This window comes from Pipistrellus hanaki (assembly GCF_964339955.1).
Source record: "Pipistrellus hanaki genome assembly, chromosome: 6".
NCBI classification, from domain to species: domain Eukaryota; kingdom Metazoa; phylum Chordata; class Mammalia; order Chiroptera; family Vespertilionidae; genus Pipistrellus; species Pipistrellus hanaki.
In genome coordinates this window covers 61,487,722-61,509,829 of record NC_140508.1, presented here as the reverse complement: position 1 = coordinate 61,509,829, position 22,108 = coordinate 61,487,722, and the positions used below count along the sequence as shown (strand labels likewise).

Sequence of the window (22,108 nt, the reverse complement as noted above, 5' to 3'; positions counted from 1 at the left end):
TAGGAGAGGGTGATGTTTAGCTTTGACATGTTGTGACCAGACTCGTGTTACCCGGCACCTTTCATCCCAGATGCTCCATGTGCTGTTCCCAGACGTTCCTCCGCTTTGAGTTACAGCCTGGGAAGAGACGCGCTGGCCGGGACAGTGGGAGACAAATGGATGCTGTAAGGAAGGTGGTCACAAATCTCTTTAAGTCTCTAACACTAGGGGAATGTTTGGCTGTTGTAATGCTCCATCCAGAAAAAAAACTCCCGGTTTTAATATGTATCCGGGGACCGGGAGGTGATGGCATTAAGACCATGGACTTAATCATTTGTTCCATGGTTATCGCATGGATTCATTTACAAGACCCCTTTTTCATTTTTTATTTATTTATAGAATTTATGTGTCAGGCACCATTTCAGAATCGGGGATTTAAAAATAACTGCAATAAAACTCTGGCTTTTCCCCTTCCAAAGGGAAGTGAGAAGCACTTGGTGAAGCAGAGAGATCCCGTGATAGCAAATCAAGCCTGTGTGTCTGTCCCGCCACTGCACAGGGGCTGGATTGGCAGGTGCATGTGGTGACTATCTCCAGGGCCCCACTCCAGCTGGGAGCACCTGCCTTTGTTTCCCCTTGTGCAGAAGGCTTCCCCTGGGCCATGCTCTCTTTTTATTTTTTTAATTTTTATTATTTTTAAAATTTCTTTATTGATTAAGGTATCACATATTTGTCCTCAACCCCGCATTCTGACCCTCCACCCCCTCCACTCATGGCTCCCCCCCCCCCCCATTGTCCTCCCTCTACCACTGGTTAGGCTCATATGTATGCACATAAGTCCTTTGGTTGATCTCTCCTTTTATCCCGCTCTCTTAAGTTTTACTGAACTCCCTCATCAGCACCCATGGGTCCTCCTTTCCCCTGAAGAAACTTGGGCTTACTTCGTGGCTCTCCTTCCCCTTTCTGAAACACAGAAACAAGGATGCCGGTTTCCAAGCCCTCTTTCCTCGCGGGCTGCACAGATGCCCGCACTCACTGCCTCCACGTGGACTCACATCGGAAAGGAGCCCGGTGTCGCCTGCGCAGGCCTGGTATTGTTATTAAGGAAGCGTGTGCTTATGGCACTGTGAGTCCTCCCTAGACTAAATTCATTAACCCACGTCTGCATTCTTCACTTTCTGGTCTACTGCCTTCGTCGTAAACATTTCATTCCCCTAAAAATTCCGCTTTTATATTTCTAATGTGACCTAAAGCATAGAAAGTCGACAGTAAAATAAAGGAAGCCTGCTTGCGTTATCAGCCCCCAGGAAAAAAATAACTAATGTGTGCAACAGGGTTTGTCTGGCTTGATTTGAGCTGGAAAACCACAGAGAGAGAAGAAAATTCTGTAGTCTATCCAAGAAAGCTTTACCCTTCATTTTAGGGACTACTAAGTACCTAAGATTTTGAAATACTACACACACACACACACACACACACACACACACTTTCTAAAAGTCTGATATTTTGCTGCATTCTTTAAATGTGTATCGATTGCTTTTCAACTCGTTCAAATTTAAAACTCGGGGTCTGCTCTGTGCCAAGAGACTAGTCAGACATTCTTATATGTGAATGTAATGTTCACGATATTTATCAGTAAAAAGCGGGATTCTGAAGGAAAGGCTTGGCTGCCCCAGACTGCGTTACATCAGCCTCTCCCCGTGGCCCCGGGGAGCCGGAGGAGCTCTCCCCAATCTGTGGCCTGGAAACCCCCCCAAGTCACCTCCCCGTCCAGCCAACGTCAAGTTTCTGTGTGGAAAGTAGATTCTCCCGTGGATACTTTTAGGGCCAAGAACTCAAGTTTCAAAGGAGATCTCCATCAAAGAAGGTTAAGAAAAGAAAATCCTGACAGCTGAGGGAGTTGAAAGACAATCAGATAACAACACTTGGAAAAGTGGCTGCCTGTCTGCAGAGAGAGAGCAGAGGATGCGAAGGAAAGACACTCAGGAAGCGTGTCGCTTGCCTCCTCTACTGTGCGTGTGACCCAGACAGCAAACACAGGGCTGCCCCTCATCCTTGTGGCTGCTTAAGTGAAACACGAGCAAAACATTTGTATTGTTTCACTGAAGCAGGTTGGATGCGGGCTGTGTGGGGTGGGGTGTATGCTTACTTGTCAGTCTGCATAGTTCCTTAGTCATTTTCAATGAAACCTCAGAGGAAATGAGGGCTAGTTCGACAGAGTGTTTCCTTTGTATTTTCTAGTCAACAGAGAAATAGCTTGATAGATACCTGCTGTTGCAGACGTTTGAATGATGCCCACATCTTAAGAACAGCTCAGCATCTTGATGGCTATTCATGTTTGGAGGGAGGCAAGTCCTGGATAGGGAATTGGGGTGTTTGCTAAATGTGCAGAAGATAGCCTGGGCTCAATCTTTTTCATGAAATCTTGCTTTCTGTTTGTTTCATTTCCAATTATTCTTTTTTTCCTTAAAGGCAGAGTGACAGTGGCCAATGGAATTGTGATTACTGAGACCTCTACCTGGTTATGTTCATTGTAACTGGATTTTTCTCTCTACTTGATTTATTGAACCCAGATTTTCAAAGCCTCCTATTTTAGCCTGTTTCATCTGCCTGATTGAATTGAGCCTTTCAGGTTGCTAAAATAATCACCATAAGTATCTCTCAACTAGTAGTACACTGGGAAATGTGCAACCATCAGGTATTCAAGGAAAACCACCTGGTTTGTGGCATTACCAGTTTCCATTGTATAATTAAATTACCACAGGTGATTGCAAGTTATGGACATGGTGCTACTGGTCAAGGAGTTGGCAAGAGGTCCTGAGCAGGTGCCAGCTGCCTCTAGCAATCCCTAGTCCCCAGGCTGTGGCCAGCTGAAAATGCCCCTGAGGGTCAAACCCTGACCTTCTGCATCTCACTCAGGCTGACATTGGAAGTCACTTGTTTTCTGCACCTTTTAAAATTGGTTTCCTAAGTTGAAGTGGGTGTGCCAATTATAATGTGTGAAGGATAACATAAGAATCAAACCTCAGATTGCAGTCATCCTCCTCCTTGAATATTGCTCAAAAAATGCCAAACACATATAAAATTTTCACTTTTTGTAGATACACTTTTTTTTTGCCATAACTAAATCTTCTCTTTTCTTCATAATATGAAAATTGGTGTGTTTATATCTTGATTATTTTTATTACTTCTTTCCCAGTAAACTCTTAGAGCCATATTCACTGCTAATATTCCCACCGCCTAAAATATATGAGGGCTTAATAAATATTTATTAAATAAATAACTTACTTTTAACTGTTTTCATGTAGGCTATTAAGTTATGAGTCAATTGTATTGCCTGAACTAGAACAAATAATGTTAAAATTTGCATGGAATCACAAAAGACCCTTAATAGCCTACATGAAATACTTTTTCTTGAGAAAGAAGAAAAGAAATAGAAATACTTTTTCTTTTTCTTGAGAAAGAAGAAAAAAAAAGAAATACTTTTTCTTGAGAAAGAAGAAAAAGTTGCAGGGATCACACTTCCTGATTTCAAATTATACCACAAATCTATAGTAATGAAAACAGTACAGTACCAGCACACAAAAACCAGACAAATAGATCAATGAAATGGAATAGAGAGCCTAGTAATAAACCTACATTTATATGGTCTATTAATCTATAACAAAGGAAGGAAGAATATACAATGGGGGAAATATAATTCTTTTCAATAAGTGGTGATAGGAAAGTGAACAGCTATATGCTGGACCACTTTCTTATACCACATACAAAAATAAACTCCAGTAGATTAAATACTTATATGTAAAACCAGAAACCATGAAACTCTTAAAAGAGAATTTTTTGATATTTAAGACATATTTTGGGGGATATTTTTCCTCGGACAAGGACAACAAAAGCAAAAAGAAACCAGTTGGATTACATCGAACTAAAAAGTTTTTGCACAGTGAAGGAAACCATCAACAAAACCTGGCAGAAGATATACAGAATTAATAAAACTCAATATCAAAAACAGTCCTATTTTTAAAATGGGCAGAGAACCTGAGTGGACATTTTTCCAAAGAAAACACTCAGATAGCCAACAGACTCATGAAAAGATGCTCAACCTCACTAATCATCAGGGAGTGCAAGTCAAAACCACAATGAGATATTACCTCACACCTGTCACATTGGCTATTATAAAAAAGACAAGACATAACAAGTGCTGAGGAGGATTTGGAGAAAAAGGAATCTTTGTGCACTGTTGGTAGAAATGCAAATTGGTGAAGCCACTATTAAAAACTGTATGGAGTTTTCTCAAAAGACTGAAAATATCAAACTGTCATATGACTTGGTATTGCACTTGTCAGTATCTACCTGAAGAAAACAAAAACACTAATTCCAAAAGACATATACAACTCTGTTTATTGAAGCATTACTTCCAATAGCCAAGACATGGAAGCCACCTAAGTGTCTATTGATAGATGAGTGGATAAAGATATGGTATATTTATAGAATGGAATATTAGCCATGAAAAGAATAAAATGTTTCCATTTGCAACAACATGGATAGACTTAAAGAGTATTATGCTAAATAAAATACCTCAGGAAGAGAGGGACAAATAATGTATTTTCATTTATATGTGGAATCTAAAAAATAAATAAATAAAACAAGATGAAATAGATTCATAGATATAGATAACAAATTAATGGTTACCAGAAGAGAGGGGCTGGGGAGGACAAAAATTATAAAGGAAATTAGAATGTATAAACTTCCAGTTATAAAATAAATAGGTTTATTATAATGTACAGCACAGGTAGTATAATCAATAGCATTATAGCTTTGTACTGTGACAGATGGTTACTAGATTTAGCACAGTGATCACTCGTAATATATATAAATGTTGAGTAACTATGTTGTACACCTAATACTTATATAATATTGTATGTCAGCATACTTAAAAAAGAAATATATGAACCAAATGCCAAAATTTTAAATGTGTCACATATGGTGAGATGATATTTTTCTACATACATTAATATTTTATAATATATCACAGTTTATATTTTTATTAATTGCATTAAAAATGAAAGACAACAAGTCACCTGGCCCTCCATGTAATAAATATTTCAGCCTTTTGTCTAAACTTTATATTTGATTCATGTTCAGGGGAAACAAGAACTTAGCTGCTATTGCAAGTTTAAACTAAATATGCTTCATGAGTTTTTCTTAAAATTTCCAGCTATCAAAATGTCCGCCAGCATTTTTTTTTTTAATTTTATTTAATTTTTACAAGTGAACATCACCATTTGGCACATATTTCTGGCAGTGGGAAGTTTGCAGTGAGTGTAAAGAAAGCCACAAACCATATGAAGGACTGTACAGCTGCATAAGATTTCCCAAGAGACATAAAAGTGAAAACCACTCTCACCCTGCAAAACACAGCATCCTCCATGGAGTCCCTTCCAGTGCTCTGAAAATACCGACAAATAAGAAAACCGAAATAGCTCTAATTTCTTCCTTTTTTTCCCCCCAAAAAATTATAAGTGCATTTTTACTGGAGAAAATAATTTGCCTGCTGAAAAACACAGGTTTGAAATTCAAGGGTCCGCTTATATGCAGGGTTTTTCAATGAGTCCCTGTGGATTTTTCAATCTGCAGCTGGAAGTCTGTGAGTGCAAAGGGCCAAATGCATGCATTCTACACCATGTTATATAGGGCACTTGAGCATCCCGGAGGGTCTTGCAACCAATTCCCCATTGATACCAAAGGGCATCTTAAGTTTTCGGAGAGTCAAAAGGTATATGTGGATGCGGATTTTCAACTGCTCAGGGATCTGCACCCCGACTCCTTTGTTGTTCAAGGGTCAATGGTACCGTTGTTTTTCAGACACCTTGCTGGTCAGCTTTGCACTCAGCACTCCTCCTCTGTGTGTTGTACAGCTGGATCTGGCAGCTTAGGAATTCTGTTATTTGGGCTTCTGCAAAAATGACAGGATTCCTTACATGCAATTCATGTTCTCATATGCATTTTTAAGGGACAACCTCATAAACACCATTCTGAATACTTTTATAAGCTTAGTAAGCTCTTTATGAAGGGCTTAAGTTTAAATGAATAGTTATTTATGGGTTTCACCTAAATACACATTCTATACCTTCCCTGTAAAATAATTTTAGGAGAGTTTTGGCAAACACATACTAAAAGGAAAAGTATATATTACAACATGGATTAACTGAAACCTACCACTAAGTATACCAATGTGCAAATTTAAAAGAGAACCTATTCAAAAGCTTATATCTCTACACTTTCATATACACCTTTGTCAAAGTTTTGTGTGTGTGTGTGTGTGTGTGTGTGTGTGTGTGTGTGTGCGCGTGACAGTGCATGGAAAGGAGAAATTGGGTTGTGGTTGTTCTTCACATTTAAGGTTCTCATAATACCCAGTATCACCTACATGAAACATTGTTCATTTAAAATGGCACTTGAGCCGAAACTGGTTTGGCTCAGTGCATAGAGCGTCGTCCTGCAGACTGAAAAGCCCCAGGTTAGATTCCAGTCAAGGGCATGTACCTTGGTTTTGGGCACATCCCCAGTAGGGGGTGTGCAAGTGGCAGCTGATCGATGATTCTCTCTCATCGGTGTTTCTAACTCTCTATCCCCCTCCCTTCCTCTCTGTAAAAAATCAATAAAATATATTTAAAAATAAATAAATAAAATGGCAGTTGAGGGTCTTGTATTAGAAGTGGCTACCAGGTATCTACTGGCTACTTTGTGCCAGACACACGCAGATGCTCTGAATACATCTCCATCCTTATTTTAAAGATGCCTTCACTAACTCTTAGACCTCAAGTGAGTGCCCGATGTTATAGTATCGATAGACCAGGACAAATAGCAGGGTAGTGTTTCAAGGCCAAAGTTATTTTGCTGTGAGAGCGGAGTTATCGCGATCTGCCCTGCTGAATTTTCAGGCACTTCATTTTTCATTTTGATAGAAAATGAACACCTTGAAGTAGAGGGAAATCAACACCATTGGTGTCATCGGCTCAAAATAGCAAACTAGTTTAAGAAAGCAAACTAGTTTTTGTAACATTGACACTTGACACTGAAATATAAAATTTTATATAAAATGCTATATACGTATTTTATGCTTATAAAATAAAATGTGAAAAACTTATTAGAGAAAACAAATAAATATGAATTAAATATTAATTTATGAAGATGGCATAACATATGAATCAAGAGAGCCAGGCTCTTGATGCCCACATTGGGGGATTCTCTAACTGGCCTCCTGGTCTCATGCTTTTCTTCTATGGGCTGTGCATGAATTGTCAGAACACTGTGTCCCAACCCCGTTCCCCAGTGCTGAACACCACCCAGATGGTTGCAGTCTGTGATTAACCATTAGCACTTTCCAGTGATTTTTCCTGTAGATCTTCATCTCATTCAATTTGTATCTCAAACTATAGCATAGAGTTCACATTACAATGAGCAGGATTAAGGCACAAGAACTTCCAGTAAACTAGAGAACTGGTGCATTCAAGAAGCATGGTATTTTAAAAGTCTGAAGTCAAGTTTAAGCATTTTGGGGCACATGTAATAAATCCTTATGCGACTACACAGGAAACTCCATTCATCTGGCACAACTGAAATTATAGTTACCAGAAGTGTCTTCATAGTCCACATTTTTGAGAGACAGGAAACAAATTAGCAAATGGATATTAGAGGTTTACTGTTTAAAGGAGATTTCAGAGCATATCATGGAGCCAGTTGACAGGCAGCTGAGAATTCCACACTTTTACAATAAATAGTTATTCTTCATAATGAAGAACATGACTATAACCTTACGTATCTTCCAAACTGTTTGAAACAGATAGCTTTATTTGTACAGTTTTGATGTTCCAAAGAGTAACATAGATGGATTGCACAGTGACTGCGTTTACCCAAATAGGCAAGCGCCCAGGTTGCTTCTTCATGTACACATTGCTTATGTTCCTCACTGCCTGCCCATCCTCTGCTGCAAAGATGGGCCACAAGCATTCTTCCTTGTCTGTTTCCTCTATTCGCAGGAACCTCTGCCCGCTCAGAGTCTTTTCCTCGCTTAGCCACTAAGGAATCTTTTAATATCCTTCCTCTCTGTGCCTTCAACCTCTGCTCACTGCCAGCTCCCTTCTCTTTAGTTTATTAAGACTACCATAGTCTTAACCTGAAGAAACCACACCATCCTTTGGCTTGGTCTCTTCTACCAGCTCTCACTCTCATCTCCCACCTTTCTCCCATCTCTCCCCGTCTCTATGTGGCCTGGCTTTTAAAAAGAAAAGCCTGCCTTCTCTCTCCCCCCCCCCCCCCCCCCACTTTGCAATTCCTGCTCTTCTATTTAGTTCTCAGCTCACTCATCCTTTACACCATACTTTCACTGAAACCTTTCTGACACATCTTACAATTCTTCACCAAAAGGTCTAAAATCCATGAATCCCCTCCTATTGAAGTTTGTTCAGCAAGAGACATCCTATGCAGAAAAGGCACAATGTCCACTCTCTGTTTGGTGTGGGCCTTGTGTTTCTAGACTCGGAGGAATGCAGTAGGAAATGAACTTTTATTTCTTTAAGGCTGGCTTGTTTGTTTGGTTTCCATGGGAGACATATGCATAGAACAATTCAATTGACTTGCTTGTGAAAGTTCCTCTGAGATTTGTGAAAATAGATTGATTGGGTGTGTGTGTGTTTGGGTTTCTCTCTTCCAGTGTATCTGTAGCTATTTTAGTGATAAGTTGGTAGAAAAAAAGCACCAGACTGCCAATCAGACCCAATCTTAAACCAGAAGTTTTATAACCAATTATCTTTTAAAATATATTATTTGGTGTGGAAATTAATTATTTAGAATTTACATTTCATCTTAGAGTAATTTAAAAGTAGTTTTTCAAAGCAAATATTTTAAATGCTGTAGCATCCTTCATTCATAGGCTATTGTATGTTTGTAAGTTGACCTGTTTAAAATTTGTGAATAGGCTTGTCCTAGTCACTACAAAAAGTGAATTGTGGTAAATATTTTTTCAGACTGACCCTCATCAACTGAGATGATATCATAAAACATGCATTATGCTCATTCAAGTACTCCTAGAGTTGAGATTTTTGGTTATTAAAGAATTCCTGAGAATTAAAGGAACAAATATAATATTTGTGGCAATGAACATGTAAATCACACCAAAAAGCTAAAATTATAAAATGTTCTACACATTGTATATGTAATAGCAAAAATGTAGATATAATTTATATATAAATTTCTATGGGCTTGCATTTGTTAAATTATGGAGCACTGTATGGGCATTACAATAATTACATGCCACTGAAACCAGTTTGGCTCAGTGGATGGAGCGTCAGTCTGTGGACTGAAAGGTCCCAGGTTCGATTCCGTTCAAGGGCATGTACATTGGTTGCGGACACATCCCTGGTGTGGGGTGTGCAGGAGGCAACTGATCGATGTCTCTCTCTCATCGATATTTCTAACTCTCTATCTCTCTCCTCTCCCTTCCTCTCTGTAAGAAATCAATAAAATATATTTAATAAATAATAATTACATGCCTATAATAATTGACATGAGAAGAATTACATTATATATCATTAAGTAATCAATGTAGCTTTCAAAATAGGGGATGACCGCTGTTTTATATGTGCAAGTATGATGTGAGAGTGTGTTTGAGAGGGTATTTATGCAGAAATTTTTAAAAAATGTAAGTATAGCCTTGGCTGGCTTGGCTCAGGGGCTAGATTGCCGGTCTGCAGACCAAAGGGTCCTGGATTTGATTCTGGTCAGGGGGCACATGCCCAGGTTGCGGGCTTGATTCCCAATGGGGGACATGTAGGAGGCAGCCGATCGATGATTCTCTCTCGTCGTTGATGACAAATCTCATCTGGGAATTAAGACTCAGAAAATTTTACAAGTCTCACAATTTAACCCAAAATGGTGAAACTGTTCATTAGCTGGGAAATTTGCATTACTTGGAAACATATCATCCATTAGAGCAGCCATTTCTGGAGTTTAAAAGATTTTCAGCTACAATTCAACAGAAGTGCATCTTAATATTTGCAAAGTAAGATGTCACTATTGGTTGATTTTTCTCTTAAAAATTTCACATTATGTTCAGCATTCAATGCCTTGTAAAATCTTGCCTCTGATTGGATATGAAAATGTTTTCCTTCTAAGAGTTAAAAATAATGTAGATAAAGCTTCCACCAGAAAACTTGTAAGTGGCATAATTCCTGATATTTGAGTGTTTCATCACCAATTCTGTGCCCGGTTGAGTGTTCAACTGCTTGGCAGCCCCTACAATATATGAAAATTATTTCATTTATCATAGGAATTTGCTAGCAAAAACCTACTAATTTCATGAATTATTAGTCCTTTTCTTCTAATTATTTTGAAGAAAAAAAACACACCAAAAACCCAGATGTGCAAATCCAAGTTCCAGTGGCCCTCAACGTCTAAGACAGACTTGGTGTAAAGGTGTTCAATTAAAAGAAAATCTATGCCTCGTCTGACCAGTTTTACCACTGCAAACGTAGAGTAAAAATTGTTATCTTTTTTGTGTATTAGAATTTGAGCATCAAGTTGATTGAAAGAGTTATTGATAAAAGTAATCGAGGAAACATGAGAATAAAGCAACCAACCATTTTACAACATAAAGATAGAAAGTTTTGCATTTTCAATAACATTTATGGAAAAAATAAAATTATAAATGGAAAGGGACTTGTTGAAAACCACTTACAGTTACATTAAAGCAAGAGAAAGACACAAGAGTGACCTAAGGAAATACAGATGACCAGACACAGAGCTGTTAGCACACAGATGCCTGGTGTCAAATAACAGGCAAAGCCTTGTAATTTTATTTATTTTTTTTCACCCAGGGATATGTTTATTGATCTTTAGAGACAGAGGAAAGGAGAAATAGAGAGCAATGTGAAAGAGAAACAAGGATGGGCTGCCTCCTGCACGTGTCCCGACCTGCGATACCCCAACCAATGGAGCCACAGAGCCAGGGCCAAAGACCTGTCATTTTAAACCACTACTTCAGAAAAATTAGAACAAGGACAACATCATCAGCCCTGTTCTGTCATCTGCAGGTTACATATTGGTGCATGGCCTCCCTCTGCCTATGGGCATTTGGATAGTTGAGCTCCTGCTGGGTGTGCTGAGTATTTAACAACATTAACACAGGAAACTCATGGATCCTAGATAAAAGGAAGGAGGTGGAAGAAGAAGTTTGATGACATAACTTCTCCGATAGGCACCCCCATGTTCCAAAATTAATAATCAGACATAAAAATCCTTTGAAATAAAAAATAAATTAAATTTTCATATGGTAGCCAGATTGGGGCAAGAGGCAAATATTAGGAAGGAGAATAGGAAAGGAAAATGAAGAAGGAAGAAAGGTCAACAATACCGGCCCCAACGTAAGACAGAACAAGGAGTAAAGAAACTAAGAGCATTGGCTCTGGCATCCTGACTCTCTACCCGGAGTTTTCCCACCTATAAGGGCACACGATAATAGTCCCGACTTCATGGAGCACGTTTGGAAGGATTATATTCGCGAATAGACAGGAAGTTAGCATGAACTGTAAGCTGTTTTTATTGCCATGTCAGTTTGGGGGATAATGTTCACTCTTTTGATAAAAAAAAAAAAAAAAAATGGTTAAAATCAACGCTGTCTCACAACCGGAGTGACAGGAAAGGTGAAGGCCTCAGGAACACCTGGAAGAGACAGGGAGGCCATCAGAAGCCCCTCCTTTCCCTCCGGGCTACCTCTGCTCAGGGGTCCCCTCTTTCCTCTGACACAACTTTCTCCATGTGGCAGAAATGGCCAACTTTGTGAATATCCTCAGGGCTGGGCGCTCATGATCCTGGCTCTCTGGTTGGCGGGCATAGAGAGTGTCCTGGGAGTTAGGTCATCCGGCTGGGAAAGGGTCCATTCTGGCCTGAACCAGCCTATCCTGTGCCCTTCCTGGTCCTTGTGGCCTGGGAGATAGGGTGCTCTGAGGAGTGGCCAGCCCGTCCTGCCTCTATGGCCAGTGATGGAGAGGTAATATGAGGAGGCCCCTGCAGAAGCTCATGGGCCTGGGGAAAGGAGTTCCCAAAGAAAGGAAGTTTCCATCCCTAACTTCTTTCTGTGATGGAAGAAGGGAGCATGGAACTGACAGAAGCCAATAGGTAGATGGGATGCAGAAGGGAGGGAGCGGGGAGGGAGAGAGTGAGATTGGACAGACGGAGCTTTGCTCATTTTGTGAAGGAGCAAATGTTGATGCCTCGAGGAAGGAACACCCTACACTTTGGCGTGGTAGCTCCCCGTGGAGTCCTGGGAATGTCAGCGCGAAGCGTGGTTTGTCCCCTGTACACGGGGGACAGGTACTGGACCTGTTCCCTGGACTGCATGCCATTCAGTCCACGGTGTGCTTCCAGCCTCTGGTCTTTGTGATCCACCATAAAGATTTTCGTTCTGTGTTGGGGATGTCTGTGCTATGAAGGGCAATTTTTAAAAAAGAAGAATCACAGTCATTTCTAACTGCATCTTAGACTGCAAAGGGAAAAATCCCTCTTATGTACGGTATCCATCTCTCTATGCTATATATTTTCCTTTTTGTCATCGTTGCTGTTGTTTGATTTTTCCCGAGGAATGTAATGTGCTTCAGACTATATTCTAAATCTCATTTAAAAAGTGTTAAATCAAGAAAGTCTGCCAGCTCCCTCCCTTTGTTTTCTCTCCATGTTGGACTGCTCTGGCAAAGGAGAGTAATATTACCTTACCATGTAAAACATGGCTAATGGCTTTAAAAGAATTCCCCTGCAACTGAATAATGGGCTGCCAAAAATATTCTTGGTGCCAAAGGATCTGGATATGTCTGTTCCATTTATTGTGCATTTCTCCTTTCATCATGACTAAGTGCTCACAAAAGACATAAAGACTTAACCCTCTAGGGTATGTGCCCTCTGAGGGCAGCAACCATATTTTAATATATTCAGTTCGGCACTTAACATATTGCGATGATTATCAGATTATCAATAGCAAGCACTGATGGATGCCTCTGGTACGTAGAATGCTCAAATTATCAATTAAATTGATTTCTAATGACTAGAATGAAGTTGTTTCATTGTCTGTATTATGCTCAGTTGGATGGCTTTAATGTTTATTCTAAGGATTTCTGGAAATCTTGCACCAAACACTTATAACTTATTCGGCCTGCATGAATAAGTTTACGTTTCTCCGCAATAAGATAGAACCTATTTCTTAATGAAAGCATCGTGTTCTAAAAGCCTGAAAGTGCAGTATAGCAAAGTCATTTATTTTTGTTTTACTTTGGTAATAAATCCAGTCAGTTCAAAAGAGGTTTTCTTAAAAGTTTTGCTTAAAAATTAATTTAGGGGCATACTGAAGAAGACCTAGGGATATGCAAATGTAGAAAAATTTAAAAGGTGCTTTGTTTCTCACTAAAAGTAAGAAACGTCAAAAAAAAGTAGCATCTAAACCCACTCCCCACCCACCCCCACCCCACCTTCTCCTGGAGCCTTCCCACTTGGTCTGTGCTCAGAATGTCTGGTTCTCACTTGGCAGGAGGCTCAATCTCTCCTGCCTCTTAATTTGGGCCAGGCAGTTGCCAGCTGCCCTGGAATACAATGTGATTTCTGAGTCAGGTATGTATTCTTCGCCAGTCTCTTAATTGCTAGGCTCTTAGGGGACTAGAATAATGATCTTCAAAGAAATCCTGAAATAGAGATTCTTAATTGTTTTGCATGTGACTCACAGGATAGATAACATTCATATGGGGTACACTCACCTGGGCTCAGAGCCATGAGAAAATCTTGAGTTGATTAACTAAAATTCCATATCATTTACTCCTGTTCAGCAAAGTGTATTGGAATTCAGTTAGTTAAGAGTGACTTGATCCAAGAAGATAAACCTGCATCTGCTTTAAATGTGTGTGTGTTTGTCTAATTCAGATCTGATATTTAGTCCTTTATTATTTATGAATAATTATCTAAAATGCTCTATCATAACCAAGGAATATGGGGAAGCAGCATGTTTGTGCTCTCTTGGGAATGGTTGAGTCCTCAAAAAGGAAACTACTACTGCATAATCTCCCTTCTTTCCAGAAAGTCTGTCTTATGTTTCAGAGACACTGAGTGGCCACCTGATGAGAAAGCCTGTGAGGCAGAGTTCTCAAGAAAGACACATGAGCACCATTCTAGTTCATTGTGACTTTAGGAAAAGAAGCAGAGTACCTTTTCAGCTGCCCCTGGAGACCAGTGCTAAATCTACTACTTCCTGTTTGCAGAACTAAGTTGTACAGAAAGGCAGTAATTATCTGCTGTGATTATCAAGCTACTAGTACAAAGCACAACATATAAATTTAGGGATACATGGGTATTTACTTGAAATAGTAACTGAGATTAAAATACTTTTGCAACTGATTGGACATCATGAAAATGTAAAACTATGGGTTAAGCATAAATCCTTAATTTTTATCTAAAAATATTTTTTATACTCAGTTGTGTTTTGTGGACTTGGATATACTACTCTTCAAATCATGCCACTTGAAATAGCATTTCTTCATTCAGGATGTTTCTGGTTAAAATATTTAGCTTAAAATATTAAACGTTAATCCTGTGTTTCATTAATGAGATAGAGGCATGGGGTATAATGAGTTGGAAATTCAGAATGTTGTTTGGGGAAGAAAGAGTTTTACTCCACCCTTCAGGTTCCCTGGCTGGTCTAATGAGCATAATATAAACTAACAGGAGAAAAAACAATTCAATTTAATAAATATGGGCATTCCAAAGATATGAGGCTCCCAGATAGGCAATTGGTATAGGCCTGAGAGTTCACAGGGTGGGAAAGCCATTCATGGGGAGCAGGGAAAAGAAAATGTCAGAGAAATCTTTCGATGTAAAAAGAAGTTCTCTTTGGTCTAGCTCTTTTTCTGGTAGGCACCTGTATCTAAACTATTAAACTATTTTAGGCAGTGAAGGGGGAGGAAAAAAGAAAAACTTCCTATATCCTCCGTTTCTTACAAATAATTAGCCTAAAATTATCCTCATGATAAAGAGACACAATTGGGGTGGCAAATTTTGCTTCCCTACAGTGTCCTCTAGCTTTCAATATGCTACACGAAAGTAAAAGTTGAATTTTAGAGAGTAGAGGTTACAATAAACTGTTTAATTATTTTTAACAGGAGAGTTTTGCTCATATTATTCTGAACCAAACGCAGATATTTAGCAAATGAGTTAGTGGGTACTGCCTTACCACAGGTAAGTGAGGTACAGATTTGTCCCATTAACTCCATAGGTAGAATGCTCTCTAAAAGGCCATTTGGAGACTAGGAGAAAGCAGTGATCATCCTAGGGGAAACAAAGTCTCCACTTAAATTTAAAACAAATTTCAAATTTTAAAACAAATGCCTAGCAGAGTGTGAAAACACACACACACACACACACACACAAACAAAAACAAAAACAACAAAAACAAACAAACAAAAAATCCTAAACAAATAAGACAAAGCTATCAGAATACTTGATGTGCACTAATTATGTTCCTTTCTTCTCTTGCAGGCTCAACGTGGGAAAAGACATTTCGGCAGATTGGCTTTGAAAGGTAAGCAGCATTTAGCCTGTCTCCACTTTTAACATACTAATGTTCTATTTTACTCCAAGTACTTTATGGATTATAAATCAGTGGTATTGCTACCACTACTTCAGTAAGTGAGTGAGTTTGTGCCATTGAGTAAGTCATTGTTTTGCTCCTTGAGACTTGGTTTCTTTATAAAGTAGAGCTTTGCATTATAAAATCCTTGCCTGAATACAGAGTGAACCTGAAGATTAAATGGAACAACTTTTTGGAAAACACTTCTTAAACTGCAAAACATTATAAAAGGTAAGTTGTAGTTAGACAATTAGGAACTGTTAGCTCTATAGTTTCCGTGCAGAGAAATTTATATTTATATTGATGCCTTTCCAATTATGAAAATGATTAGATATTAGCTCTAAGTGAAAGGTTGAGATCACATCACTCCTAAGCATTTCTTTTGTCAGTGGAAATTGAGCTGATTGCAAAGAAAGAATTCTAAACACCCACGCATGGAGATTGTGGTGTGGTGGCCTGGTTTATTTCTGATGTAATATCAAAAGAGTCTTCTTCCTGGCTGCGTAAGGTCCCATGGCTGTTTGTACTGCCATGGAAAAAGGACAACCGTGTCTTCAACAAGGCCAAGGCCAGTGCCCACAGTTTCTGCCTCATAGTCTTTCAGAGCCTGCACAAGAGCTGCATGGTCGGTCAGTGCTCCTGGGCTGGAGAGCATGCGGTCCAAAGGCTGAGAGTGCAGATCACTGAGCGAGGGAGAATAAGCTTCTTTGTTCACTTGGAATTATGTACTCTCGGGTTTGGGAGGAACCAGAAGCTTTTTCAAATTAACCAATCAGCTTCCCAAACTGTGTGTGTTGGGGGAGGAGAGTGGAGGCTTAATTGGCTCTGCGCCCTCCCTCCCTGCCCCCCAGCCAATGATTCTTTTCCAGGTTAGACTGACAGGCCTGTATGTTTAAGTACCGCCCTCTTGTGATGTTGCTCAGATCCTTATTTCTCCCCTGCCTAGTTTCAATGACTAAGATTTTTACACCAAACCACGCTGAATTCTTGAATATAGGTCTCTTCTGTTTGTGTTGTTTCATTGTTTCTATTCCGATATCTCTGAGGACAGTCCCAAATCTCAAGTTTTATTGGCTGTTCTCATATTATGAATATTTTAAATAAATCCAGACAGTATAAACTCCATATTATAGTGCCTCCCTAACATTTGTATGTTTCCAAATAGATGTACAAGTAAAACTATTATTAAGGAATCTATTAAGTGATAAGCTTTGTTTTTAAACTGTCATCTCAGTTTGGTGATCATCATGATTTTTAGATATCATGCTAAAATGTCATCCTGTGACTTTCCATGTTGCCCTATGTTTTCTCATTTAAGGACAGAGAGAATTCTCTGCATTGCATCAACTCTCTTAAAATAAAGAGCAGATATTGATCTGTGGGGTTATGGTGCAATTATTGTTGCAGAGACTGCATTGAGCAGTGCTGTCAAATATGGCTCTGCTGTTTTTCTTCTCAAGTTTAACCTCTTCTTTGCCTTAAAGGGAATTTCAATTATATCTTAAATGAAGCTCTCCGGTTCTTCAGAGCAGTTGTAAGGGATATTGATCCTTTCATTGCTATGTCCTTTGAAGTTTGCTAGCAGATTATTTTAAAGTGGCCACATTTAAAGGAAATGCAGTGACTGAGTCAGCTAAAGCTTCACCACTTTCTGCAAGGATGGAAAGCAGAGATGTCCTCTGTTGTACATGTTGTCACTGAAAGGAAGACCAAGGGATCTGCCCCCCTCCCCGCTTCTTGCAGTCAGTAATGCTTGCCATGAGCTGGTGTTTAGCCATTCACTTTCTGGAAACTTAGTGAGCATTGCTTCAGAATAAATACACAGTGTCACAATTTATTTGGCTGAATTCATGACAGTAGGTTATGTTCACCTTGAAAAAAATCATCCTAGTCCCCAGTGAAGTATATTGAGAATTTACGGAGGAAGGATATAAATTCCTATATCTTTGTTGTTGCCACTTCTAACATCCCCACCCACTCCTGGCGCTCCAATATTAATATCTACACACACACACACACACACACACACACAGACTCAGTTGTATTGTGTTATTTTTATTGTAAAATATGTGCCTAACATATTTTTATTTCAATTAGAAAGCTTCACTTTCTGTGCAGATTTTCCAAGCTTACAAGTATAAATATTTCCAAATCATATTCATTAACTGTGGTTAAGGCAATGCAGGTGGGCATTGCTTTGTAAATTCATCAGCGCCCAGTATGTTCTGAACAAGTGTGTCTGCTAGGGAATGGCCCAATCTCCAGTGTGTTTTTGTTTTTTGTTTGTTTGTTTTTTTCCCCACTCGTGTGAAATCTGATGAGGAGAATGGACAACTCTGCAGAGCAGCCTCTACCTGGTGTGTCACTGTTTGGCTTCAGTCTGTCACACTTCTCTCTCAACATGGGGCTTCTGAGTTTGCCTGAGGAGGGGAGGAGAGGTGGGAGAATGACACCCTGATGCTTGTTTCTACCTTGCAGTGGCAGCTCACAGTTCCTGGCCCACAGCAAGTCACCTTGCCAGTTTGCAGGGAGGGAGGGGTGTCACTCTGCCATGCATGCAGGAAGGGGCAAGAAGTAGAAGGTCAGGAAGCTGTAGTAGTATCTATCACATAAGCTTTGAGGAAGGCCTGCACGTGGTTTTCTCTTACCAAAGCTGCACTTGGCATTTGAGACAAACCGTGTCAGCAAGTACATAGATAGGCTTATGCATAGTCGCCTGCCACCAGAAATACAGGTTTCTGCTTTCTGGGAAATCTTATTGCTGCCTACTTAAAAATAACCATCTTCTACTGATCTCTCATCCATTTGTAGTTAAAAAGCAATGAAGTTATTACTAATGAATCTATGTAAGCAGCACAGTACCTCAGATCATATCACTGTTAACAATATTGTATCTGATTCTATTTGATACTCTTCTTGGATTGTGGAATGAAATATTTTGCCTCTTTGAAGAATATGTTAAAATATAAATCACCCTGAAAACAGCCTGCTCTGGGGAAACACAAAAACTCCTAGGACCCCCATCTCCTGTCCCCAGCCCCCTTGTGTAGACATAATTCAAAAGCTGTGGCCTTGTCTTTAGGGAGTGGAGAAGCTTTCCACAGCCTATCTCTTGTTGGGCTTGTCTCCCTGCCTCTATATTGTGGGGAACTACCCCCCCACCATGCTTCAGGCTTTAGACATAATTGCCTTTGTGGAAACTTTCAGGTCTAGGATCCCACCTCTTCTTGTCACATTTTTTCTCCCACATTTTTCTGTTGCGGTACTGGACATATGGTATTGAAACTTTCCTCCTGTGTTTCTATTCCTTTGGTGCTGTGTTGATCGCCTGGTGTCCTGTCACTGCCTGGCATGTGCTAGCTAATCAGACCTTTGATGGGTGCTTGATTGAGTCCTTGATGGGACGTGTATGCAAATATGGTTGGAGCGTGCTTGTGAAAGGGTGGGCCGCTGAGGAAGGCAAGAGCCCAGGGACCACCATCTTTTCATCATCACGTTGCAGGCGCTGGTAGGAAGATGGGCCGTTGTAGCCAGAGCTGGCTTATCCCTGACAGTGTAGGGAGGAAGACACAGCTCTACTCTGTGTCAGTGTGAACAATTGTTTAATTCAATAACCCTCATATCAACCATAGAGTCTTCCTGAATCTCTCTTCTCAAACTACGGAGTCTAATGTTCCGAGTTTGACACCAGCTACTCTCTATGACAGGATCCCTGCGGGATCAAGAACCTGATGAGGAGTTCTAGACCAGAATCAAACCTGAGACCCTTTGGCCCACAGGCTGACCCTCTATCCACTCACCAAACTGGCTAGGGCCATAATCTTGAATGTACTTGCTAGCGTCTTATAGAATGGGGCAACAGTAGATGTGCAGTTGCGAGTACACAAAACACAGAGTTTATTCTTGTATTATTATTTATTAATGATTGTATTCTTTTCCATGTGAACAACTGTAAACCTACTTTTGCTCCACCCTGTATGTTGGACCAATGCTTCTGAGGGCAGGGTATATGTCTTACCAACTTTTGACCTCTAGTGCCAGCCCAGGGATTGGCAAATCATAGTCATTAAATAAATGTTTGATAAATAAGTGGCATTTTAAGTAAATATTGCTGTGTCATTTCTCTGTTGGCCCAGCTCCTACTTTCATCGAATATGCTTTTTTATTTTGGATAAATTTTAGTTTCTATTGGCCTTTGCAGTTGGAGGATGAATAGATTCCTTGGGAAATTTAAGGCCAATTATTAAATTGTATATCCTCCAGCTTTATGTATAATTCACAAGCTGTGTAATTGAAATGCAGGCTGTCTTTTTAGGTAATGTTACATAAAGTGTAGAGAAATAATGAAAAAGCTAGACTCCAATATTGCTTTCATGATATACTTTCCTGTATGAATTCTTATGTCTGATAAATAAGACGGTTAATAGAAGCCAATCGCGATAGAAACAAAGATATTCATTTCTATAGTTACTGCTATGTTTTTCTGAAGTTTTTAAGTTAAGGTTATGCGTCTGTAGCATAAAAAGGATAATTTGAATATATATTCATTTGGATCAAGACAAGTATTTTTTTTTATATTGCCTCTCTGAGAAGTATACAGAAAGGAAAAAAATAAAACATTACCACAATCTCACCATTATTATAACCTTGTGGTTTATGAAGTTAAATAAAGAAAATCTTAGTTGGGATTTAGTCATGTGTTGTCAGACCTGTAGCTTATACGTCTACAGTATTTTTGCATGTGGAGGTGCACAGTACAGGTTTTTCATTGAATGATTTCCCCCGTTGTTGTGTTGGCTTCCTGAAAGCCGAGCTTCTAAATGCTTTAATTCTTTCAGGCTGCATATGAGTATTCCTGGAAACGTTAGCAAACTACTTTGAAATTATGATATAACATTTTGTCACAGTCATTTATATTCAGGAAATGACTAGAGGAAAAGGATGTTTCTGTATTTTGGTGTTTAAAATTAAGCCTAATTTATTTGTTTATTCATTCATTTGAACATTTTCAAACCTCTACCCGGCGCCCACTCCTGGGGTAGATTTGGGTCTTCAAAGAACATGACAGGGGGAAGAAACATGGATTTGTGAAAAACTTATCACCGCTGGCCTCTTTGCTGAATATTTTGATTATCTAGTTAATTTAATTCTGCCAATATTTCAGAACCTGGATCTGCTGACTCATGGTGGGCTAGCTAACAACCTCATACCTCAGTGACTTACAAGACCAAAGATTCATTTCTTGCTCATATTAAATAGCAGCTGCAAAGGCTGTGGATTGATGGGGGCTCTTCTCTGAGTGCTTTCTCCATTGTGGGTCCAGGCTGAAATGGAGCCTTTCCTTGGAATGAGCCTTACTTGTGGTTGGGAAATTTTGCTATAGCCAAGGCAGGCAATGGTTCTCAGGTTCTCAATGCATTTGCTCACATGGGACACATGCCACTTCTGCTTACTTTCAGCTGCCTAAGCAGGTCACATGGCCAACTTCAAGGTCTATGGATAGAAAAGCAAGTTTCCCTCATGGGGTGCATTGTGATTCACACGGGAATGGCCAGAGATGTATACTATTGTTACAGGAAAGTAGAGCATCTAGCTGGAAGAAGGGACGTCATACATCACAGTATACCATCCCCATTTTACAAATGACCAAAGCAAAATCAGAGTTCTAAGTATTTTATTCAAAATTATACAGCTAGTGAATGTCAAAGGCAAGATGTGAACTCCGTTTTATGTGATTGTACCTTCCATTTATTCAGTTCACCATGTCAACATTTATGATGCTTTATGTCAATAGGCATTTGTTGAACAGACATTATTATAAACTAGAGGACCAGTGCACAAAATCTGTGTACTGTAAGGGTCCCTAGTGGCCGCTGGTTGGGTACTTCCTCCCTTCCCTTGGCCACCTGCAACTGCTGCTGGCTGGACCTCCTGCTGCCACCACCACTGCTGGTTGGGGCCTCCCTCTCTTCCCCCAGCCAGCTCCACCCCCTGGTCAAACTCCTGGATGTACTCCCAGTTGAGGGGACAATTTGCATACTATGCTTTTATTATAGAGGATATGGTGGAGGCTGGAGGAAGGATAATGGGGAGATGTGGTCTTGGTCTTATAGAAGATACCAGTATCTTGAAATATAACATAGTGAGTTCCATGCTACCATTTTCTGCAATTATTTTAAAATATTTCTTGAGCAGCTCCTCTGCACAAGGTGCCATAATAATGACACATATAATACAGACCTGGAGGAGTTAAAGGAGAGAGGCACGTGCATGTGTGTGGTGGGGTGGGGAGGTGTTGAGATGAGGTCTGCTATTACAAATACTATGGACTGGATGGCTTAAACAGCACCAATGTATTACTCACAGTTCTAGAAGCCAGGAAGTCCAACATCAAAGCACTAGCATTTCATTGTCTAGTCAGAAATTGCTTCTTGGTTGATAGATGACCATTTCCACTATGAGAGCTCT

The 22,108-nt window shown here is 39.7% G+C and overlaps 1 protein-coding gene across 3 annotated transcripts in view; it reads left to right on the top strand.

Annotated features, from left to right (window-relative positions):
* The window catches only part of PIEZO2 (piezo type mechanosensitive ion channel component 2), a 309,596-nt gene that overhangs the window by 138,596 nt on the left and 148,892 nt on the right, over window positions 1-22,108 (top strand). For all 3 annotated transcript variants that reach the window (XM_084887741.1, XM_084887742.1, XM_084887740.1), the window contains exon 4: window positions 15,550-15,592. In XM_084887741.1, coding sequence (XP_084743867.1) covers window positions 15,550-15,592 — 43 coding nt within the window. The remainder of the gene's footprint in view (window positions 1-15,549; window positions 15,593-22,108) is intronic.